General features: G+C 47.0%; 1 protein-coding gene across 1 annotated transcript in view; it reads right to left on the bottom strand.

The window, feature by feature from the left end:
• The window catches only part of LOC141148264 (RING finger protein 112-like), a 60,931-nt gene that overhangs the window by 18,246 nt on the left and 18,679 nt on the right, over window positions 1-24,006 (bottom strand). Inside the window, exons 3-4 of the mRNA XM_073635532.1 lie at window positions 22,287-22,481; window positions 16,261-16,398 (exon numbers count right to left, since the gene is read on the bottom strand). Of these exons, the coding sequence (XP_073491633.1) occupies window positions 16,261-16,398; window positions 22,287-22,481 (333 nt within the window). The remainder of the gene's footprint in view (window positions 1-16,260; window positions 16,399-22,286; window positions 22,482-24,006) is intronic.

Here is a 24,006-nt window from a genome sequence, read left to right as displayed (position 1 = left end):
GTCACAAGCCAATAAAAGAGGGCAAGCAGGCTCTGTGTCTAGAGGCAACAGTGCTGGTCGTGGACAAGGTGCATCCTCATCAGCACGTGGCCGTGGGACACGCTTGGCCTTTTTTTCGGCAGCTGGCCGTGTTGAGCTGCAACATGTGGAAGACTTGGTCGAGTGGGTGACCAAGCTGTCCTCATCCTCCTCATCCTCTCTCACCCAGGCTCAGGGTACTTTATCTGGCAAAGCAGCTGCCAATGCGGCCTCTTCCCTCGGCTCAATGGCATCAGTGACTCCTTCCCTAGCCCCACCATGTCCTCCTGAGGAGTTTGACCACAGTGTTGGGTACATGCTCTTGGAGGATGCGTAGCGTTTTGAAGGCTCCGATGATGCTACTCAGCTAGATGAAGGCAGTAACGTCAGCCTGGACAGAGGGGGTGCCCAAGAAGGACAGCAATCTGGCAGTCATGTTCCCCCTGCTGCAGCATACTGCCAGGTTTGCTCCAGTGATGAGGAGGGAGGGGATGATGAGTTCACTGACTCCATGTGGGTGCCTGATAGGAGAGAGGAGGAGAAGGAGGAGGAGGCACATCACCAACGAGGCAGGATGCCCTCCAAGGGCCAGCCTAAGGGCAGCACACTGACTGCATCACTCTGCAGAGCTCCGCATGTGCAGGGCGCTGCTGTCTCTGCGCGTTATTCCAAAAGTTCTTTGGTGTGGGCCTTTTCTGAAACGAGTGCATCAGATGGCACCGCTGCTATTTGCAACATATGTCTCAAGCGTATCTCGCATGGCCAAAACATCTCCTGCTTGGGCACCACGTGCTTGACCAGACAGTTGGCAAGCGTACCTTAAAGACCCACACCAAAGAACAAAGAGGACCTCTCCTTGCTCCTCATCAGCTGGGATCTCCATCCCCACTATACCTTCAGTCCTCTCTGAGACTTGCACTGAGAGGAATGAAGGTGTAGAATTAGGTGTGTCACAGCCAAGTACTTGCAGGCAATCTGCTATCGGTATACCGACGTCAGATTGTACCAGGCAAATTTCCTTGCCCCAGCTGCTGCACCGCAGAAAGAAGTTCGCTCCCAGCCATCCACATGCCCAGCGGTTGAATGCTAGCTTGGCAAAATTGCTAGCACTTCAACTGCTACTTTTTCAGTTGGTAGACTCTGCCCCCTTCTGTGAGTTTGTGGAATGTGCGGATCCTCAGTGGCAGGTTCCCAAACGCCACTTTTTCTCACGGAAGGCGATTCCGGCTCTCTACCGCCATGCGAAAGACAATGTCTTGGCCTCGCTTGACAGGGCAGTCAGCGGTAAGGTGCATATTACCGCTGACTCATGGTCCAACAGGCATGGACAGGGATGTTTCCTAAGTTTCATGGCGCATTGGGTGCTGGCAACTGGAAAGGATGCAGGACAAGGTGCAGTAGTGTTGGAGGTTGTTCCGCCACCACGCCTCCAAAATGGCATTACTGGTGATTCTGACACACCTCTCTCCTCCACCCCCTCCTCTTCTTCTTCCTCCATGGCCTCTTCCTGTGCTTTATCCTCGGAACCAGCGGTGCTCCGTAGGCATTTAAGGGGCTACGCAAGTACGCAGGCCAAAAGATGCCATGCAGTAATTAAGCTGGTGTGCTTGGAGGACAGGAGCCACACTGGGGCAGAGATTCTGTCAGCTCTGCAGGGGCAGGTTCAGAGGTGGTTGACGCCACGCCAACTTAAGGCAGGAATGGTGGTTTGCGACAATGGCACCAACCTCCTCTCCGCCCTCCGACAGGGACAACTGACCCATGTGCCCTGTTTGGCTCACGTCCTTAAGTTGGTGGTGCAGCGGTTCTTGGGCAGGTACCCGGGCTTACAGGATGTCCTGAGGCAGGCCAGGAAAGTCTGTGTGCATTTCCACCGGTCATATAATGCCAGTGCTCAGCTGGCAGATCTCCAAAAGGAATTTAACCTGCCCAAGAACCACCTAATCTGTGACATGCCCACCAGGTGGAACTCAAAGTTGGCCATGCTGCAGTGGCTGCACACGCAGCAGAGGGCCATCATGGAGTAGCTGTGCGACTATGGCACGAGGACAGGGTCAGGGGAGCTTGTTTTTTTTCCCATGCCAGTGGGCCATGATCAGGGATGCATGCACTGTCCTGTCACCATCCAAGGAGGCCACGAGGATGGTGAGCAGTGACAGTGCATGCATCAGTGACACTGTCCCCTTGTCCACCTGTTGGAGCATACGCTGCGTGGAATAATGGACAGGGCACTTGAGGCAGAACAGAGGCAGGAAGAGGAGAACTTCCTTAGCTCTCAAGGCCCCCTTTATCCAGACAGTGTTCCTGCGTGTCCGCCGATCACACAGGAAGAGGAGGAGGAGGAGGAGGATTGTGTCAGCATGGAGGTGAAGCCTGGCACTCAGCATCAGCAGCAGTCTTTAAGGGATCATTTAACGTTCCAAGAAACCCATGGACTTGTACGTGGCTGGGAGGAGGTGGCTGCGCATCATGTCGTCCTTAGTGACCCAGAGGACTCTGGACCGAATGCCTCAGCAGACCTATGCTGCATGGCCTCCCTGATCCTGAAAAGCCTGCGGAAGGATCCTCGTATTCGTGGTATAAAGGAGAGAGATCACTACTGGCTGGCAACCCTCCTTGATCCACATTACAAGGGTAAGGTTGTGGACCTTATCTTGCCATCGCAGAGGGAGCAGAGGGTGAAACATCTTCAGGAGGCCTTGCAGAAAGGTCTGTGCAACGCGTTCCCAGAGACTGGGAGGTTACAAACTCCTGTTCCTGGACAACGTGTTGCTGAGGCTTCAGTCAGTCAAAGAAGGAGCGGTGGAGTCCGATATGTTCAGACAATTGTTTAGTCCACAGCCCCAAGGTATGATCAGTTCCAGCAACCATCGCCAGCATCTGTTTTATATGGTGCAGGAATACCTAGGGCCAAGATCTGACTTGGACACCTTTCCCACCGAAAAGCCTCTGGGTTACTGGGTCTTGAGGATGGATCACTGGCCAGAGCTTGCACAGTATGCAATTGAGCTACTGGCCTGCCCTGCATCCAGCGTTCTTTTGGAACACACATTAAGTGCTGCTGAAGGCTTTGTAAACGATCACAGGGTGCATCTGTCCACTTACTCGGTCGATCGACTGACCTTCATAAAAATGAATCAGTCTTGGATCACCACCAGTTACCAAGCACCTGATGCTGATGTAACCGAATATTTTTTTTTGAATCGTCAGATCCCTTCAAGACTGCCTATGCTGATGCTGAGTGAATATCCTGTTATGCTGAGTGATTATCCTCTTCCTCTTCAATGATCATGCTGATAGCTTGTAAGGACATTTTTGGTTCTGGGCGCCGCCACCAGTGGCTAAGGCCCAATTTTTCAGCCCCTGTTTAACAGGGGCATGTAATTACAATTTTTGATGCAATACTTTGCAGCAGGGCTCGTTCCTGCGCTCCAACTAGAGTATCTGTGAGGGGTTGCAGTGTTGTGGCACCAGCACCAGTGCCTAAGGCCCCATTTTTCAGCCCCTGTTCAACAGGGACATGTAATTACAATTCTTGATCTAATATTTCACAGCAGGGCCCGTTCCAGCACCCACCAAGAGTAACTGTGAGGACTTACAGTGTTGTGGCACCAGCACCACCACCATCACCTAAAGCGCCTGTTCAACAGGGGCATGTAATTACAATTCTTGATCTAATATTTCACAGCAGGGCCCTGTGAGTTCTTACAGTGTTGTGGCAACACCAACACCTAAGGCCCAAATTTCTGTAGAGTATATAGGGCAGGACCTACTTTCAAACATCCAACTTACAAACGACTCCTACTTGCAAACAGAAGGAGACAACATGAAGTGAGATGAAATCTACCCCTAGGAAGGGAAATTCTCTCCTGTAAGAGTTAATATGGGAAAAACGTTTCTCCTTTCCACTGATGCTTTATCACCAATCCTTGTTTCACTAAATACCCCAAATTTTCAAAAAACATTTGTCATTGGGACAAAAAGTGAGGTGAAATCTTCTGAAGAGGAGCACAGACAGCAAAACAAATGTCACAGGGGTGATAACCCTTCCCTAGGTTTTCCAAAAAGCTTAAAATAGATTTCCTGATGCCACCATGGCAGCATACTAGTGATAGGCTCCGCCTTTCTCCCCTCCCTCAGGACCAATGAAATAGCATAAATTAAAGGCCAGTTAGGCCCCACCCCATTCTTCTTTTTTGTCCTCATACCTCCACGCACCAGTGAAGAGTAAGCAGTCCTATGTTCCCCCCTCTGCCTCCAGGCAGCTGCCGGCTGGGTTAAGCCTCTCCCAGTATGAAGTCCAAGTATCAGGCTGCTAAAAGCGCCAGAGTAGCTTGGGAGCTCCTTCTGTGGGTCTCGATGGAGCTGAGCAGTTTTTCCTCTTTAGGAATGAAATCTGCCTTTAAGGTTGGTGTCTGCAATGCTTGTTAGTTGGGGAGGCCAACTTTGCATCCTTCTTACCTTTGCCTTTGTCTCCTGTCATTTTCTGCACCTCCTGTTCTTTTCCTCCTGCAGTGCACTGGTCTGAGTACATTACTCCCCCTAGACTGGTTCTCTGTCCTTTGCTGTCCTAGGCCAGCTGTAGGTATAGCTTATGTTTGTAGGTTGTGTATGTATAGGTTTGGGGCAGGTGGGTATGTGTGTATATATATATATATATATATATATATATATATATATATATATATATATATATATATATATATATATATATATATATATATACATGGATTTGTATATATGTGTATATGGGGATCAGAGGGGTGGACAGCTGGCTCAGAGACAGCCCATTAAAACAAAAGTGGCTTTATTCAGCAAAATGGCAAAAAAAACAAGATAAGACAGACTTGTCTTGTCATACGGTTGTGCACACAGGTACAGCTCACAGTTTAGCAGCACACAGGCTTATAGGTAATAGTGCATGGCTCCAATCAGAGCTACAGTCTTTATGTGGTTAAGCTCGCCCAGCACACCATCCAGCAATGGACATTTTCACACAGCATGCTGCTGTCTCTCTCTCTCCTACTCAAACAGCTCCTCTCTGAGACTTTCAGCCCAGCAGACAATAAGCAGGTCTGAAGGTGAAATACCTGCCCTTTTTGATTAACCCCTTCTTAACTCTGCCCCAGGGTGACCCTCTGCAGTATGTATATATGATCATGTATATGTTTGTGTATTTATGTGTGTGTTCTTATGTTGGTTGGTATGTATATATGGATGTGGGGGGGGGGGGGGGGGGTGTTAAATGGGGAGGTATGTGCATGTATTTATATATGCATGCATATTGTTTAAAAAAAAAAAAAGGAGAAAGTGTGTAGATGTGTATATATGTGTATATTTAGATATACATTAATAGAGGGAGAAGCGAAGTCGCTGTTGCCTTATCTATTTTTCCTCTTCTCAGTCTTTCTGCGGCTGTCCGTCTCTCAGCTGGTCGTCCCATTTCTCCACGGTTCGAGTATCAGTCACCACCCATACAAAAGATCCTCAACACTTAGGTGGGGACCACCATGTCAGTAAGTTTTCAGGAAAAGTGCCCTCTCATGCAGATTGCTTTGATTTGCTTCAGCTCCACGCGCCCACGCTCTCAAAGGCCAGAGCCAAAGGCCATAGAAAGGCGGACGTTCTTCAGAGAAGCATAGCTCGGATGCCGCTCCCACTCAGAAGAGAGGTTCCAAGGAGAACGTCTTAGCTCTTCTTTCCCAGACCCAGCACCCCAACAAGAGTCCCGCAGGACCTGTGGCACAGTGCCTATGCCCAGGAGGCTGGTGAGTGAAGTCGCCTGGTTGAAGTTTGCAGCTGGCAGGTAATACCGAATGTCCTTATTACTTATAAGGTGGCACGAAACTTCTGTTTTAAACTCACTGTAATTACTCTAGCTAGCCAGCCCCCTTGTGGCCGGTCTAGCCACTAGCAGAACAACCTGCCTCATGGATCACTCATCCTCTCAGTACTCCTGAGGAGGGGGCGCAGCCTGCAAATGATTTTAGCTCCCTTGCACCAGAGGAAGATCTGGAGCTACTTGGTGTCAGTTTTTCTTTGGAGAACTGTGTATCCAGGCAGTCATGCACACCATTGCATGGGTTAAAAGACAAAGTCATATTTACCCTTTCAATGAGCAATCACTTTTCCATTAAGAAACTGGTTTAATTCAAGGCGGATATAGCATCACTGAAATCCATGCCTTCAGTGGGACCGGCTGTTGTCCAATAGGGTGGCGGCTGGGAAGGGCCTGCCGCTCAACAGAGGCCCTTACCTTGGTGATGGATACTTTGGGTTTCTGCTCCCAGGATATGGTTGTAGAGAAAATCCTTAGGGCTGATATCTTGGGACCCGGCCAAGATGTATCGGCAAATTTCACTGCGGAAGCAGCAATAGTCTCAACCTGGTGCCTGGCCAAGGCAATGCTATACTCAGTTTCGGCTAGGGGTACCCTATGGTTGAGACTGTGTTTGGATTCCTAGAAACAAAATTGGAATAGTCACTTTATAGTGCAAGATCTCTGTTTGATATGAAACCAGAGACGGCCATGTTAGAAGTGACAGGAGGGGGTCCGTTCTTCTCCCATAACAGAAAGCAGGAAAGTAAAAAGAAAATATATATAACTAAAAATTAATAATAATAAATAAAGGGAGAAATGTGTTTATCCTGCTAGGTTCCGCTCCTTTAGGGGCAACCTTTCATAAGGTCCATAAATGAAAATCTTTGGGTGTACCGCAGGTACCCACAAAACCCTTTTACCGGGTGCATGCCCAGACTTTTAAGGTAAGTCCCAGTGGGCACGCATCACGGGTTACTGGACAGTGGATTGTGCAGATCCTTGGAGGATAGGCACTCATGGTCACGTCGGTGGATTCCTCACTGTTCCGTCTCCGGACCTTTTTCTCCCCCTCGGAGCTTCCAGATCTACCGCAACAACGGCGGTTACAATACTTACAGACACTTCACTGGGTAGGAAGATCACCAGCAAATTCCAGAAGAAATTTACCTCCTAGGGAACTGGAATTCACGGACATATTGTCCATCATGCAAGCTTGCCAGAGCATGAGGGGGAGGCTTGTCCACAGGTGGCCTACCACAGACAGGCTTCTTTGCTTCTCACAGCAAATGCCAATTTAAGAAGAGGTCTGACTCAGTTTACGCTCCCCAAAGCGGAGAACAAAAGCTGAGTTTCTCCATGAAACTGCAATCAACCCTACTGTATATGTTTTTCCCCAACTTCTCTCGTAATGAAATTCCTCTGGAAGCTGTCAAGAATGAGCATGGTATCCTGACCACCCCTCCATTCTGACCATAGGAGTCTTGGTGCTTCCTGGCTATCTACTTCAGAATGCAGAAGTCGATTCCCCTTCACACATGCACAGACCAGAGATGCAAGCATAATGGTGGGAAGGGGAAGCCGCAGAACCTAGATTGCTCCGGAGTTGCTCCAAGAGTGAGCTCTACTTTGGGGGGTGCGAAAGGCACTCTACTAACAGCCTCTATGCCAAGATCTGGAACAAAGTTGTGTTTTTTTCTATTTTGCATGGCAAGATATTATTCTTACTGTGCCTCTGGTGGCAGCTGTTCTGGTCTTCTTTTAGGTCAGATTGGACATGAACCTTACCCTATACTCTTTTGAGGTTGCAGGTGTCAGCAAGAATAAGGTTTAATTTGGCCAAAGGACCTTTAGTTTGCAAAATTTTGAAGACAGTTAGGAGGTTTCGTCAACTGCAAGAGGGAATCTTTCACAATTAAAATCTTTCGATGCTGTTGGGGTTTATTTCAACTGTTTACTCCAACAGGGAAGTGTTCGGTTTAAGACATCGCTTACTAACCAGTATTTAGCGCAAATCGTCAAACAGAAGTCGGTTTGAGTTTCAAGCCCTTAGAGCTTCAGAAAAGCATACTGCTTTTTTTACAGGAGTAGAGCTGCATCCTGTAGTTCAGCTTATATCAGAGGTAATTTTCCTTTCCTGACGCCAATCCATGGCAGCATACAGACCCACCCTTGTGCGTTTCGGTATCTAGCTAATTACGAAGAATGGGGCGGGGCCTAATTGGCCTTTAATTTATGCTATTTCATTGGTCCTGAGGGAGGGGAGAAATGTGGAGCCTATCACTAGTATGCTGCCATGGATTGGCGTCATGAAAGGAAAATTACGGTAAGTATGATACAATTTTCCATTTTTTTGTCTGGAGCTAAACACGTTAAAAATGTACCAGTTCAAAATTACAAACAGATTCTACTTCACAACAAACCTACAGTCCCTGTCTTGTTTGCACCGCCTGTATACTGCTCTTCAGAGTATATAGGGTCTGGGGGCCCCACACCTTTCCTTTTTTTAATTTGGGTGCGCGGTTCCCCTTAATTTCCATACAAGACCCAAAGGGCCTGGTAATGGACTGGGGGGTACCCATGCCATTTGTCTCACTGATTTTCATCCATATTGCCGGGACCCGACATTACATTAAAGCCGCAAGCAGTTTTAAATGACTTTTATTCCTTTAAAAATGTCATTTTGTGCAGGGACTGTTCTAAGCACGGGAAACACGCGCCACTTTACAGGCATACTATAGACACCCCCCAGGTACGATATTTAAAGGAATATTTCACTTTTTTTTTTTTTTTTACTTTAAGCATCATTAAAATCACTGCTCCCGAAAAAAGCGTCCGTTTTTAAAACTTTTTTTTGCATTGATATATGTCCCCTGGGGCAGGACCCAGGTCTCCAAACCCTTTTTAGGACAATACCATGGAAATTAGCCTTTAAAATTAAATTAGCACTTTTGATTTCGAACGTTCGAGTCCCATAGACTTCAATGGGGTTCTAACGTTCATGCAAATTTTCGGTCCGTTCCCAGGTTCTGGTGCGAACCGAACCGGGGGTGTTCGGCTCATCCCTATTCAAAACATTCACCAATGCAAAGACCAGGATTGTCAGGACAGGAGGGACAATAATACCAGGTGTCACACCTATATCCGCGCTTTCTGCAGACACAACATTTTCTTTGGGGGGCTTGTTGGGTAGGGGTACGCGGGAGGACATAAGGAAAATGCCTCTCATGCAGCCGACTTACTGCATTTGGATTGGGAAGGTGAGGTGGAGCACCGTCTGGAAACAGAAGGGCTCTGACGATCTCTTCCTGGAATTTAAGGAAGGATCCAGTCCATCCTGAAGCTCTGTATAGCACATGAGCGTTCAGCAAAGCCAATTGAAATAAATAAACAGACACTTTTTTGTACCAGCGTCTGGCCTTACGGGCAATTAGGTACGGCGCCAACAACTGGTCGTTGAGGTCCACCCCTCCCATATTAAGGTTATATTCGTGGACACAGAGGGGTTTCTCCACAACACCAGTCGCCGTAGGAATTTGGACCGTCGTGTCTGCATGAAGGGAGGTGAGAACGAAAACATTCTTATTATCCCTCCACTTCATAGCGAGCAAGTTATTATACTTCAAGCAGGCTCTCTCCCCCAGCCTAATACGGTAATTTACAAGCCGCTGGGGAAAGCCCCGGCGATTAGGTCGCACGGTGCCACATGCTCCAATCTGATGATCAAAAAGGTGGCTAAAAAGTGGCACGCTCGTGTAATAATTGTCCACGTACAAGTGGTACCCCTTTCCGAATAAGGGTGACACCAAGTCCCACACTATCTTGCCAGCGCTTCCTATGTAGTCAGGGCAGTTTGTCGGCTCTACGTGACTATCTTTGCCCTCGTAAACCATAAAACTACATGTATAGCCTGTGGCCCTGTCACAGAGCTTATACATCTTGACCCCGTATCTGGCACGCTTGCTGGGAAGATACTGTTTGAATGACAAGCAGCCAGAAAACGTAATCAGGGACTCATCAATGCAGACAACTTGATGGGGAGTAAACAAGTCTGCAAAACGTTGGTTGAAGTGGTTTACGAGGGGCCGAATTTTGTAGAGCCGATCGTATCCAGGGTCTCCACGAGGACGACAGAGTTCATTGTCATTGAAGTGCATGAACCGCAAAATCTGCTCGTATCGTGTCCTGGCCATGGAGGCAGAGAACACGGGCATATGGTGAATTGGGTCAGTGGACCAATATGACCGCAACATACTCATTTTAACCATGCCCATGTCAAGGGATAGGCCCAGAAAGATCTTAAATTTGGAAACCGTAATTGGTCTACAATCTCTGGCAAGGGAGGACTGGGGATTAGCAGAGATGAACTGACCAGCATACAAATTACTTTGGTCCACAATAGATCTATAGAGATCTTCAGTGAAAAACAGAGAATATAAATCAAGTGACGTAAAATTAACTGTTTGCACCTGAATTCCGGGTTGGCCAGTGAATGGGGAAGTACGGGTGCTGCAGAAGTGGTGGGTTCCTAATTTGGATTGGCGAATGCAGCAGGAAGGGCATTATGGGCACGACAGGCCTGTGTTCGCCTTCTTAGTGGCAGCGGGACCCTACTAGTGCTTGCCACCTCGCCAGCTTGAACTGCACTTATGGGACTCGCCACGTCACCAAGTGTTACTGCAGTGCTGGATATACGACCAGGGTGTACTAGGCTGCTGGTGCTTGCCAGTTCACCAGAAGGAATAGCAGCGCTAGTACTGGCTCTCTGCTCCATATGAGAGCCCTGCGGTTCTTGCACATCAACGACAGGAGAAGAAGTTCGGGTTCTGGTACGCCTGACCTTGGCAGGGACCACAACTCCGTCATCAGAGCTATCTGTCATGGAGCCGCTGTCGTCTACAGGATCGTGTTCTAAGCCTGAATCTGACAGATGAGTGACTTCCTCTTCACTATCTGTCATGCTCAGAAACGTGTAGGCCTCTTCACTAGTGTACCTTCGATTTGCCATTTTGGGCTCTAAATTTAGGGGTACACTAGTGAGACTCACAGGCAAAAAAGCTCCTTACTGTCAGCAAATGTAACAAACGCTACCAAAAAAACTGTTAGTGATCGCAGGGATCAGACCTGACTCTGCGAATGCTGCAGTTATGTGTGTTTAGTGTTTTGTAAGTGACAGTGATCGATCGATACTGCACTTGGGTGGGCTGGACTGGGCGGAGGGGCACAAAACAGGTGCTAGCAGGTATCTGGGCTGATCCTGCTAACACTGCGTTTTTTGGAATCCTAAACTGCTGGGGACGCTAGTATAGATCTGATCAGATCAGATATTGATCCGTTCAGATACTATACCACTAAGGGAGGTGTATGCTGCGTGCGTGGGTGTTAGCGGTACTGGCGCTAATCTGACGCTGCCTGGGGTGACGCAGATCCTAAAACATAACTTATATCACCCGCCGGGCGATCAGGGGGTTAAACATTTACTGGGTAATAAACGGCGGGTATAAAAAACAAACTAACTAACCAGCGTCACCCGTAACAGTTATACGGTGATCACTGGTGAAAGGGTTAACTAGGGGGCAATCAAGGGGTTAAAACCTTTATTAGGTAGTATATGGGGGTACCTGACGCTATAAAAAACTGACAGTGAACCTAAATACTTACCTGGCTAACTAGCGTCACCTGTGACACTAATACGGCGATCAGAAAAAAGATCGCTTAGTGACACTGGCGACAGGGGATGAAAGGGTTAACTGGGAGGTGATCAAGGGGTTAAACCTTTATTGGGGGGGGTTAGGGGGGTACCCTTGACCTAAAAGGTGCCTACCATTAACTGCCCTACCACTTATAACAGTCACAAATGACACCAATGCAGTAAACAGTAAAAAAAAACAACTGCTATTGGTGTCACTGTGACAGGGGGTGCAGGGGGGGTGATCAGTGTGCCTGAGTGTTATACTGTACGTGTAGTGTTGGTGCACTTACTTGATGTCTTCTCTCCTTGGCGCCGGAATGAAAAGACTGACACGAGGAGAGATGACATCACTTCCTCTGCTTCTGTTTACATTACAGGAGCAGAGGAAGCTTTTCCTTCGTCAGGAGAGATCGCGTCGGGGTGGCCATGAATCGGTGGCCTCCCCCTCAGCACGGATCGCTCCTGAAGCGAATCCGACCACCACAGGCACTGGGGGGGGGGGTCCGAATGCCCCCCCGCCCGCGGGCAGGCAGGGACGTACAGGTAAGCCCTTATGCCTGCCGGTGCCATTCTGCCGACGTATATCGGCGTGGGGCGGTCGGCAACTGGTTAAAGTGGATGTAAACTCTCCATACACCCAGTGAAATGAACGGCCTCAAATGATACACAGAGATGAACCAAATCTCCCTACCTAGGTTGTACATGTATATCTGCTGTCTTCACATTTATATACTGTTTAGAAAGTTCAGATCGTATTAGGAAATGTTCTCTTCCTGTTTAACACAGAGTGTGATGTCTAGACATCTACTGTATTAGGGTGTGCACCCCAAAGTGCAAACACATGCGTGTGTGTGTGTGTGTATATATATATATAGCAGTAGGGCAATAGACAGTGTCGGTATAGCAATGGACGATGTCAGTAGGGTAGAGATTGGTGTCAGTATTTTTATTATTATTATTATTATTATTATTTATTTTTTTAATATTACTTTTTTTTAAGTAATTTGTATTTTGTATTTTTTTAATGATTTTTTACAATAATTATTATTGTTTTTTACATTTATTTTTAGGAGCCCCATTGGGGGGACTTTGGTGAAATATCAGGGGTCTAAACAGACCCCTGAATTCTCACTTTTGAGACAGAGAAAGGGAATGAGGACAGAGATTCCCCAGTCCCTTTCTCTGCAGCCAAGCAGCTGAGGAAATCTGCGCAGCACAGGGTGATTAGGGTGTGCCCAGGCACACCTGGCACACCCTGCGAGCACGCCTATGCTGGGCATACAGCCAAGATAGCTAACATTGCTGATTGGAGGAAAGGCACACACCCCCCTCTCCTCATAGGCAGAGACTCTCAGAGGTGTTTTGTAATAGGGCCAGCTGCCTGCTAATCTACTTATAGCAACCTCCCCTGACACAAATTTCAGGCTGCTTTTATCCGATGTGTGGGAGAATTTGTCAGGAGTTATCAGGCTGATAACAGAGGAACGGGTCAGGAGAGAGCTATGGGACTTGGCTCATTGAAGAGAGATAACAAAACACTGCAGATATATGTCCAGCTCAAATTTCATGAATTGGGTTTACATCCACTTTAAGAAATGTTACCACTGACCCAAGTGGCTTCCTCAGTTCTAGCGATTGTCAGGAACATACCCCGGCATTTATACAGTTATCTAGATTGATAAAGAAAATTATCATGCATTTTACTAATTAATAACAATAGAAAGAATAAGGCCAATGAAGTTCCAATATGCACTTTTTGGGTCACTTGTTAGAATGATTTTTACAGAAAGAGGTTATTAGAAGAAATATTGTGTTCTGTGGGCCCTTCTCATGTCTTTTTATGGAACAGAGAGACAGTTAGGGGGTCCAGTAAAAAAAAAAAAAATTAAAAGTCAGCAGCTACAAATACTGCAGCTGCTGACTTTTAATTGGACACTTACCTGTCCCTGGGTCCAGCGATGCGGGGGATCGAAGCCCCGCTCATCTCCCCCCTCATTCAGCAACGCCAGCATTGCAACTGTGGGCGCCGGGCTGTGGCTTCACAGCTTGGCACCCACTGCGCATGCGCGAGCGGCGCCGCGCGCCGTGATTGGCCGCTCAGTCACCCAGGACCTGTAATGGGTCCCAGATGATTGACAGGAGGGAGGGAGCAGAGCTGAGCCCTTCCTGTGCCGAGGGGGAAGTGATGTCACCAGCCCAGGCACTGGAAGGGGCAGACTACGAGGGACCCCCTAGCAACAGGCATTTAGAGGAAAGTTAAAAAAAATATATATCCAAATGTTTTTTTGTTTTGTTTTTTTTTTTAGGATTTTTTTAGGATTTTTCATGTATTTTTGTTTTTTTGGGTGGAACCCCACTTTAAGAAAGTTATTTGGGAGTTTGGAGAGCGATCAAGCTGAAAAGGTGTTCTGGGAAAACAAAAATAAATGTCTCTTTTAAATAATGATGTGTTCCTTGTGCAGTTTATTAAAACTGATTAACACAGTCCAGTGCATCTTTATTCTGCATCAAAAATGCATGCGCAGTGTTTAACATAGATTCCAATGGCCCTAGTTCACGCCAGTGCAGTGCATGCCAGCACAGTCAACAGAAGTAGAACAGGTTGCATTTTTTCTGCAAAACGCATCAAAAACTCACCAGATTGCATCAAAAAGGGACTGGAAAGCACATGTCCTAATGAGGTGAAGAAAAAACGGAGTAAAATGCATTAAAAAAAAGAACCGGGACACATAAAAAAAAAAAAACACACCACACATGCGGAAACTAATGTGGAACACAGAAATTGTGATGTAAACTGGCTATTTTTAGTGGCGCTTTACAGTCGTTGTATCGGCGCTTTACCATCGTTTTAGCGGCGCTCTGAACCCCGCTAACGGCCTAATAAAGGGTTAAAAGCGCCTGCTCCTGTGACGCTTTGCAGGCGCTTCCCATTGATTTCAATGGGCAAAGGCGCTTTAGGAGCGGTGTATAGACCGCTCCTAAAGCGCTGCAAAGATGCTGCTTGCAGGACTTTTTTTAACTTCCCGCTCCAGTGTGAAAGCCAAGCCAATCCCTCTGAAGGCTGGTTATCTCTGTAGTAGGCACTGCTACTACAGTGATGTCCAGTAGGCACTGCACTGCTACTACAGTGATGTCCACTATCTTCCAGGTCCCATGCCATGTGGCTGCTCTACTGATTACTGAACACAGGAGGTCACCCACTTAGCATGGACGCCATTCAGAGAATACTTTACGTTTTCTCAATAAATGCAAAGTGTTTTCTGATAAGTTGAATTGGAGAGGTGGTACAGTGATGTCTCAATCTCCACCACATCTTTAGGTAAATGATTTAATACATAAAAAGGTTTCAGTTGGGTAGGTGCCTTCATGGTAACTGTCCAGGACTGGAGCCTAAAAGCCTCTGTTTCTGGCCAAGTGGTCAGTCCTCCTTGGTACATCTGCCATGTCTAAAGGATCTCCACACCAAAATCTTCATTGTGAGCAGAAGTTGTAGATTTGCTTATCATGATGGGGCATGTTCATGACACTCCATACCAAACTCAAAACATTGCAAAATAAGTCCAGTTGAATGTTATGTTAATGTATTTTTTCCTGCTGGTTACTCTGCCTCTTGACTGCTAAATCCAAAATAGGCATCGCTGCAAGTAAAAATAGCTTGACCCTCACAACAAATTTTCTAAGCCAAGGAAAAAGAAAAAAAGCCAACCTATTCTCCACAACCCAACACCAATTTTAGAAGGAGATAAACTTTTTTTGCCCATGATGCCCTTACATTACAGGTACGGACTCTGTGCTGGAACACATGTGGGCCCCACCATCACTGCCTATAGAAGTACCAGTCCTGTGTTTTCTTGGCACTGGCCTATGTTTGTGTTATTTCTCCAGATGGGGGGGGGGTGTCATTTACACCATTACAGGTAAGCAATACAACTACTGACAGATAAGAGCCACAGGTGGCTTGCCAGTGATCCTGAGATAAGCGATTTGTAAGATTTGAATACAGAGTTACTGTGGTCTGTAATCAGGGGTTAGTACAACTTTTTAGGGAAACCCTTCCCCTGGGTAGATGTGGTGGGTAGGGCTAATTTACTCGCTTATAATCTAGAGCAGGAAGAATTTGAGGCAGAGGGTAATGGGAACGGCTACCCCTGGTATACTGCCATGTTAGCTTGTAGCCTTAAGAAGTGAACCCTTTGGGGTAGGCCTGGTACAGGCGCCATTGGAGAGCCAAGGGGACCTACGGGGAGGACATTGGAAGAGTTGAATGGCCATCCTATGTTAATATTGGACTTGCACTGTGCATAGTTAATAATGTCAGGACTAAAGAGGCAGAGGTGAAGGGTTGTTGGCCAAGAGCTGTACATTATGTTATTGCTACAGTAAAAAAATCATTGAAAATCTGAACGTGTGGACATTCCTTGTTTTTTTGGAAGAGGGCCTCAGGTCAGGAGAATGTGAGTGATCAAAGATGGTGGAGTTTCTCCATGTTATAGGTTTGCGTGTGTACCCAATCTCTCATTCCTGAGCAGGGAGACAGTGGAAGGTGCCCTTGTCCATCATGTTCATTGCTGTTGGAAAATTGGGACCCTGCTAGCAGGTCTATTTGCTCAACTCTAGCTTGGCTGAAGGAAGGGATAAGCTATAATGAAGTGTAATCCCCTATTATTTTTCTATCTTTGTACATGATAAGATATCAGTCTGTATATTTTAAAAGAAAATGTCTCCATCAAACCTTCTCCTCATTCCTCTCCAGGATGAAGGGTTTGCTCCAAATCCAGATCCCCTTTGTTACACTGTCAACACCACTTCTCCATCCAAACCCTGTGAGGGGCTTCTCGTCGTGCCCCAGACTGACCGGCTGCTGTCTCTCCTACAATAGGAAAATTCATCATGAGTTCAATACACTCAATCAGTAAAAAAAAAAAAAAAACACAACATAAAAAACTCTATAAACCAGCTTCATGTATAGGTTAAAGCTGAACTCCAGGGAGATCAGAAAGACACATAGTAAATCATCGGTCGCATTATAGAGAAGCTGCATTGCTTGGGAAGTAAAGCCCACTTAATAAGCCAACGGGAGTTAAAAAGTGGTGTTATGGGGTTAAAAGTAGGGCTCAGGAAGGAGAGATGAGTGATTGTCATTTTTTTTTTGCTGCAAGGTCCACTTTAACTGAGGCAAAAAAAAAAAGTTCTACTCCATTGCCAATATGGGGAAGAGTTGAGTATCTCAGGGCTGGATGGACAAAGACAAATCCTTTGGCAGGTAAAACATACAATATATTTCTTGTGTGTATTTAGGGTTGAAATTATTCTGCATGAAAAACTTATCTGACACACTGTCAAGTTGCAGACAAGATTTACATTAAAGTGATGGAAGCCCCAATTTGAGTAGCTCAGAAGATTGCCCAATGCTATGGAACCAAGTAGACCAAACAATAAAAATATTGAGCAGTGGGGTTGTAGTTAAGGAAGGACTGAAAGTACTGGGAGTAGAAAAGGCTGAAATACCCACCAGGTATTAAAGGCCTTTCAGGTAATGGTATGGATGACATTTAGTACCAGGCGGTAAAGGGCTCTCAGGATATGATATGAATGGGTTTACCAACAAGGTAATGAGGAGCTCTCAGGATATGATACGGATAGCTTTACTCACCAGGCAGTGATGGGATTCCAAGATATGTTATGAATCACTTTATCCACCAGTAGGGATGAGCCGAACACCCCCCGGTTCGGTTCTCATCCAGAACATGCAAACAGGCAAAAAATTTGTTCGAACACGCGAACACCATTAAAGTCTATGGGACACGAACATGAATAATCAAAAGTGCTCATTTTAAAGGCTTATATGCAAGTTATTGTCATAAAAAGTGTTTGGGGACCTGGGTCCTGCCCCAGGGGACATGTATCAATGCAAAAAGAAATTTTAAAAACTGACGTTTTTTTCGGGAGCAGTGATTTTAATAATGCTTAAAGTGAAACAATAAGCGTGTAATATTCCTTTAAATTTCGCACCTGAGGGGTGTCTATAGTATGCCTGTAAAGTGGCGCATGTTTCCCGTGTTTAGAACAGTCTGACAGCAAAATGACATTTCGAAAGGAAAAAAAGTCATGTAAAACTATTATCGCTAGCGCCGGCTATAATGAATTGTCGGTCCGGCAATACACATAAAAGTTAATTGATAAAAACGACATGGAATTTCCCCACAGGGGAACCCCGAACCAAAATTTTTTTTAAAAATGCGTGGGGGTCCCCCTAAATTCCATACCAGGCCCTTCAGGTCTGGTATGGATATTAAGGGGAACCCCATGCTAAAATTAAAAAAAAAAATGGTGTGGGGGTCCCCCTCAAACCCCTCAAAATCCATACAGGTCTGGTATGGGTTTTAAGGGAAACCCCGCGCCAAAATTAAAAAAAAATGACCTGGGATCCCCCCAAAAATCCATACCAGACCCTTATCCGAGCATGCAACCTGGCAGGCCGCAGGAAAAGAGGGGGAACAAGAGAGTGCCCCCCCTCCTGAACCGTACCAGGCCACATGCCCTCAACATTGGGAGGGTGCTTTGGGGTAGCCCCCCAAAGCACCTTGTCCCCATGTTGATGGGGAGAAGGGCCTCATCCTCACAACCCTTGCCCAGTGGTTGTGGGGGTCTGCGGGCGGGGGGCTTATCGGAATCTGGAAGCCCCCTTTAACAAGGGGACCCCCAGATCCTGCCCTCCCGTGTGAATTGGAAATGGGGTACAAATGTACCCCTACCATTTCACAAAAAAAGTGTCAAAAAGGTTAAAAAACACAAGAGACGGTTTTTGACAAGTCCTTTATTAATTTCTTCTTCTTGTGCTTCTTCCATCTTCTTTCTTCTGGTCTTCCTTCGGTGTTCTTCTTCTTCCTCCATCTTCTTCTTCTCCATCTTCTCCACCTTCATCTTCTTCTTCTCCATCTTCTTCTTCCTCCGCTCTTCTCGTCCCGCATCTTCCTCCGGCTTCTTCTCCGCTCCGTCTGCACGATCCGCCTCAGTGGGAGTCTTCCGCCGTGTGACGCTTCGGTTCTTCTGACACTTCTTATATAACGGAGGGCGGGGCCACCCGGTGACCCCGCCCTCCTCTGGCGCATGGGAACTTCACGGGGAGTTCCCTATGGCTTTCCCTGTGTTGTCAGAGGGGGGCGGGGTCACCCGCTTACGTAAACGGGTGACCCCGCCCCCCTCTGACAACACGGGAATGCCATTGGGAAGTCCCCGTGCATCAAAGGAGGGCGGGGTCACCTTTAAAATGAGCACTTTTGATTTCTCCCATAGACAATTCACTATAGCTGCTATTACTTCATTACTTTTTTCCCTTTAGAAATGTCATTTTGCTGTCAGACTGTTCTAAACACGGGAAAAAGCGCCACTTTAAAGGTAACTATAGACACCCCCAGGTACGAAATTTAAAGGAATATTTCACTTTTATTGTTTCACTTTAAGCTTTATTAAAATCACTGCCCCCGAAAAAAACGTCCGTTTTTAAAACTTCTTTTTGCATTGATACATGTCCCCTGGGGCAGGACCCGGGTCCCCAAACACTTTTTATGACAATAACTTGCATATAAGCCTTTAAAATGAGCACTTTTGATTATTCATGTTCGTGTCCCATATTCTTTCATGGTGTTCGCGTGTTCAAACAAATTTTTTGCCTGTTCGCATGTTCTGGATGCGAACCGAACCGGGGGGCATTCGGCTCATCCCTAGTCACAAAACAAACTTTATGGGGTGTTCGCGGCAAATTCGAAAGCCGTGGAACACTGTTTAAAAGTCTATGGAGATTAACATGAAAAATCAAAAGTGCTAATTTTAAAGGCTAATATGCAAGCTATTGTCATAAAAAGGGTTTGGGGACCCGGGTCCTGCCCCAGGGGACATGTATCAATGCAAAAAAAGTTTTAAAGACGGCTGTTTTTTCGGGAGCAGTGATTTTAATAATGCTTAAAGTGAAACAATAAAAGTGAAATATTCCCTTAAATTTTGTACCTGGGGGGTGTCTATAGTATGCCTGTAAAGTGGCGCATGTTTCCCGTATTTAGAACAGTCCCTGCGCAAAATGACATTTCTAAAGGAAAAAAAGTAATTTAAAACTGATCGTGGCTTTAATGAATTGTCGGGTCCCGGGATATAGATAAAACTCGTTGAAAAAAAACAGCATGGGTTCCCCCTCAGTCCATTACCAGGCCCTTTGGGTCTGGTATGAACATTAAGGGGAACCCCGAACCAAAAAAAAAAAAATTCCGTGGGGGTCCCACCAAGATCATTAACCAGACCCTTCAGGTCTGGTATGGATATTAAGGGGAACCCTGCGCCAAATTTTAAAAAAATGGCGTAGGGGTCCCCCAAAATCCATATCAGACCCTTCAGGTCTGGTATGATTCTAAGGGGAACCCTGCGCCAAGATTTAAAGAAAATGGCGTAGGGTTCCTTCCAAAAATCCATACCAGACCCTTATCCGAGCACGCAACCTGGCAGGCCGCAGGAAAATAGGGGGGGGGATGAGAGAGCGCCCCCCCTCCTAAACCATACCAGGCCACATGCCCTCAACATGGGGGGAGGGTGCTTTGGGGCAAGGGGGCTCAAAGCACCTAGCCCCCATGTTGATTGTGGGGGTCTGCAGGCGGGGGGCTTATCGGAATCTGAAAGCCCCCTTTAACAAGGAGACCCCCAGATCCCACCCCCCTATGTGAATTGGTAACAGTGTACAAGTGTCAAAAATTGTAAAAAAGACATGAAACAGCTTGGGGCAAGTCCTTTATTAAAAAATAAAATGGGAGGCGGCCGCCGAATGACACTTCTCCCGCTGTGACTGCTGTTATATAGCTGAGGGCGGGGCCACCCTGTGATGTGTGTGAGTGACCCCACCCCCTCTGACGCCGGGGGAAACCTCTGTGGCGTCAGAGGGGGCGGGGTCACTCATACATGTCACCGGGTTTCCCCGTGGCATTAGAGGGGGCGGGGTCTCCCTACACATCACCGGGTGGCCCCGCCCTCAGGAATCTGGAAGCCCCCTTTAGCAAGGAGACCCCCAGATCCTGGCACCCTCATGTGAATTGGTAACGGGGTACAAATCTCAAAAATTGTAAAAAATACACAAAACAGCGTGGGACAAGTCCTTTATTAAAAAAAAAGAAATAAAAATTTCCATCGATGTAAATCTATCTTCTATCCTGCAGCCAAACCAAAAAAAATAAACGCTGCCACGATCCGCCTCCATGGGAGGCGACCGCCGAATTACGCTTCTTCCGCTGTGACAGCTGTTATATAGCTGAGGGTGGGCCACCCTGTGATGTGTGCGGGTGACCCCGCCCCCTCTGACGCCGGGGGGAAACCTCCGTGGCATCAGAGGGGGGCAGGGTCACTCGTACACGTCATCGGGTTTCCCCGTGGCGTCAGAGGGAGGCGGAGTCTCCCATAAACGTCACCAGGTGGCCCCGCCCTCAGCAATATAACAGCTGTCAAAGTAAGCGACACATCAGACGGCGGGAGCCACCCATGGAGGCAGAGCTGGGTTTTTTCGGCAACGGCGGCGGAATAGAAGATAAAGATGGACATTGCTGCACATTTTTATTTTTTTATTTTTTAATAAAGGACTTGTCCCAAGCTGGCTCGTGTCTTTTTTACAATTTTTGACACTTTTTTTTGTAAAATAGTAGGGGTACAATGTACCCATTACCAATTCACATAGAGGGGTCGGGATCTGGGGGTCTCCTTGTTAAAGAGGGCTTCCAGATTCCAATAAGCCCCCCGCCCGCAGACCCACACAACCACCAGGCAAGGGTTGGGGGGGATGGGGCCCTTGTCCCCAAAGATAAAACCCCGAAGCATCCTCCCCATGTTGAGGGCATGTGGCCTGGTACGGTTCAGGAGTGGGGGTGCTCTTTCGTCCCCCCCCTCTTTTCCTGCAGCCTGCTAGGTTGCGTGCTCGGATAAGGGTCTGGTATGGATTTTTGGGGGGAACCCTACGCCATTTTTAAAAAAAATTTGGTGCAGGGTTCCCCTTAAAATCCATACCAGACCTTTCAGGTCTGGTATGGATTTTGAGGGGGACCCCTACGCCATTTTTTTAAATTTTGGCGCAGGGTTCCCCTTAATATCCATACCAGACCTGAAGGGCCTGGTATGGAATTTGGGGGGACCCCCATGCAATTTTTTTTTTTTCAATTTTGGTTCGGTGTTCCCCTTAATATTCATACCAGACCCAAAGGGCCTGGTAATGGACTGAGGGGGGAACCCATGCAGTTTTTTTCAATGAGTTTTATCTATCTGCCGAGACCCGACAATTCATTATAGCCGCGAGCACTTTTAAATTACTTTTTTCCTTTAGAAATGTCATTTTGCTGCAGGGACTGTTCTAAACACGGGAAACATGCACCACTTTACAGGCATACTATAGACACCCCCCAGGTATGAAATTTAAAGGAATATTTCACTTTTATTGTTTCACTTTAAGCATTATTAAAATCACTGACCCCGAAAAAAAGGCCATTTTTAAAACTTTTTTTTGCATTGATACATGTCCCCTGGGGCAGGACCCGGGTCCCCAAACACTTTTTATGGCAATACCATGCATATAAGCCTATAAAATTAGCACTTTTGATTTTTCATGTTTGTGTCCCATAGACTTTAATGGTGTTCGAACAAATTTTTTGCCTGTTCGCAAGTTCTGGTGCGAACCGAACCGGGGGGTGTTCGGCTCATCCTTACTCAGGATATGATATGGATGGCTTTACTCACCAGACAGTCAAGGGCTCTCAGGATAAAATTCAGTAGGGTGGACTTTCCTCTCCGCTTCTCTCCAATCACACAGATAAGGCACAGGGGGTATTCCGACACTTCTGTGTCCAAGAAGCATCTCTGTGCCACCGACTCATCAAGTTGCAATCTTTCATCATTATCTGTATACACCAGGTGAAGGGCTGAGGGTGGAATCTAATAAGATAAAAAAAGTCACCAGTAATATGAGGCTGTTCCTTTCTTATGGAGACTGCTCAAGTGGTGAGTCGAGATCATCCTGTGAGTCACAGTAAGGCACCATTTAAGTCAAGTCTTAAAAGTAGAGCTAATCCTAGTTGGATAATGTACAGTGGGGCAAAAAAGTATTTAGTCAGCCACCAATTGTACAAGTTCTCCCACTTAAAAAGATGAGAGAGGCCTGTAATTGTCATCATAGGTATACCTCATCTATGAAAGACAAAATGTGGAAACAAATCTAGACAATCACATTGTCTTATTTTTGAAAGAATTTATTTGCAAATGATGGTGGAAAATAAGTATTTGGTCACCTACAAACAAGCAAGGTTTCTGGCTCTCACAGACCTGTATCTTCTTCTTTAATGGCTCCTCTGTCCTCCACTCAGGGGCGGCGCCAGGTGGGTGCTTGGGTGTGATGAAGCTCCCCCAAAAAATCTTCAAGCACCCTCATAGCACCCCCAAAATTTCCACAGTGGTATTACAGTACAGTCACAGGATTTAAAAAAAAATTTGTACCTGCTGTGAATCCTGTCTGCAAGAGGCTAGGGACTCTTTTGTAAAGTGGAGGGATAATGCCGAATAAGCTGCTAATGATCAGTTAGACCCGAGAGGGGCTGGGTGGTGAGGAGCCTGCATCAGTGGTGGATTGATCCAGTGCTGGTCGCCGCATTTGCCGCCAAAAGAAGAATTTGGATGGGAGCAGCAGAGAGAGCCCAGCTCTGTTCAGGGCCCCAGGAAACCTGGAGGAAGCCGGTATTCTAAGGAGAGCGAGGAGGAGAGAAGCTGTGTTTATTTATATGGTGGTGGGAGGAGTGAGGGAGCAGAATGGAGCTGCTGCACTCAGTGCATTGTAGTCTGCAGGGCTTACTGAGTCTGTCAGTGTCAGAGGACAAGAGGGGTGTGTGTGTCACATGGTGTGCTCCGAGGGGGAAGGCTTAGGAGGAGCGAGGCTGATCACTGCTGCAGGCATCTTCTGTTTTTATTGTAGCTGCTGAGCCTTGAAGGGAGGGGGGCTTTCCAGTCCTCTGATCTATAGCAGCATGCTGCATTACACTGATTGAGGGGCCTGATCTGGACTGAGCAGTGGACACTCTGAGGGAAATCCTCTGATATCAGCCCTCTCATTGGGCTTGGAGACATGTACTGCAATCATTAGAATGCCACACAGATCAAAAGTGCCTGTGCCTGCTACTTACAGTGCCCAAATGATGATCAGGTGTCTTCATAACAGTGCACCACTGGACTATGGGGTCACCATTGTGTTGTGAACACTGTGCATGGGGTCACCGTCGTGCTGTGGGTACTGTGTATGGTGTCACCCTCCTGCTGTGGGCACTTTGTATGGTGTCACCCTCCTGCTGTGGGCACTGTGTATGGGGTCACCCTCCTGCTGTGGGCACTGTGTATGGGGTCACCCTCCTGCTGTGGGCACTGTGTATGGGGCCACCCTCCTGCTGTGGGCACTGTGTATGGGGCCACCCTC

This window comes from Aquarana catesbeiana, linkage group LG06 (genome assembly GCF_042186555.1).
Source record: "Aquarana catesbeiana isolate 2022-GZ linkage group LG06, ASM4218655v1, whole genome shotgun sequence".
Classification (NCBI taxonomy): domain Eukaryota; kingdom Metazoa; phylum Chordata; class Amphibia; order Anura; family Ranidae; genus Aquarana; species Aquarana catesbeiana.
This window is presented reverse-complemented; position numbering and strand designations above follow the sequence as displayed.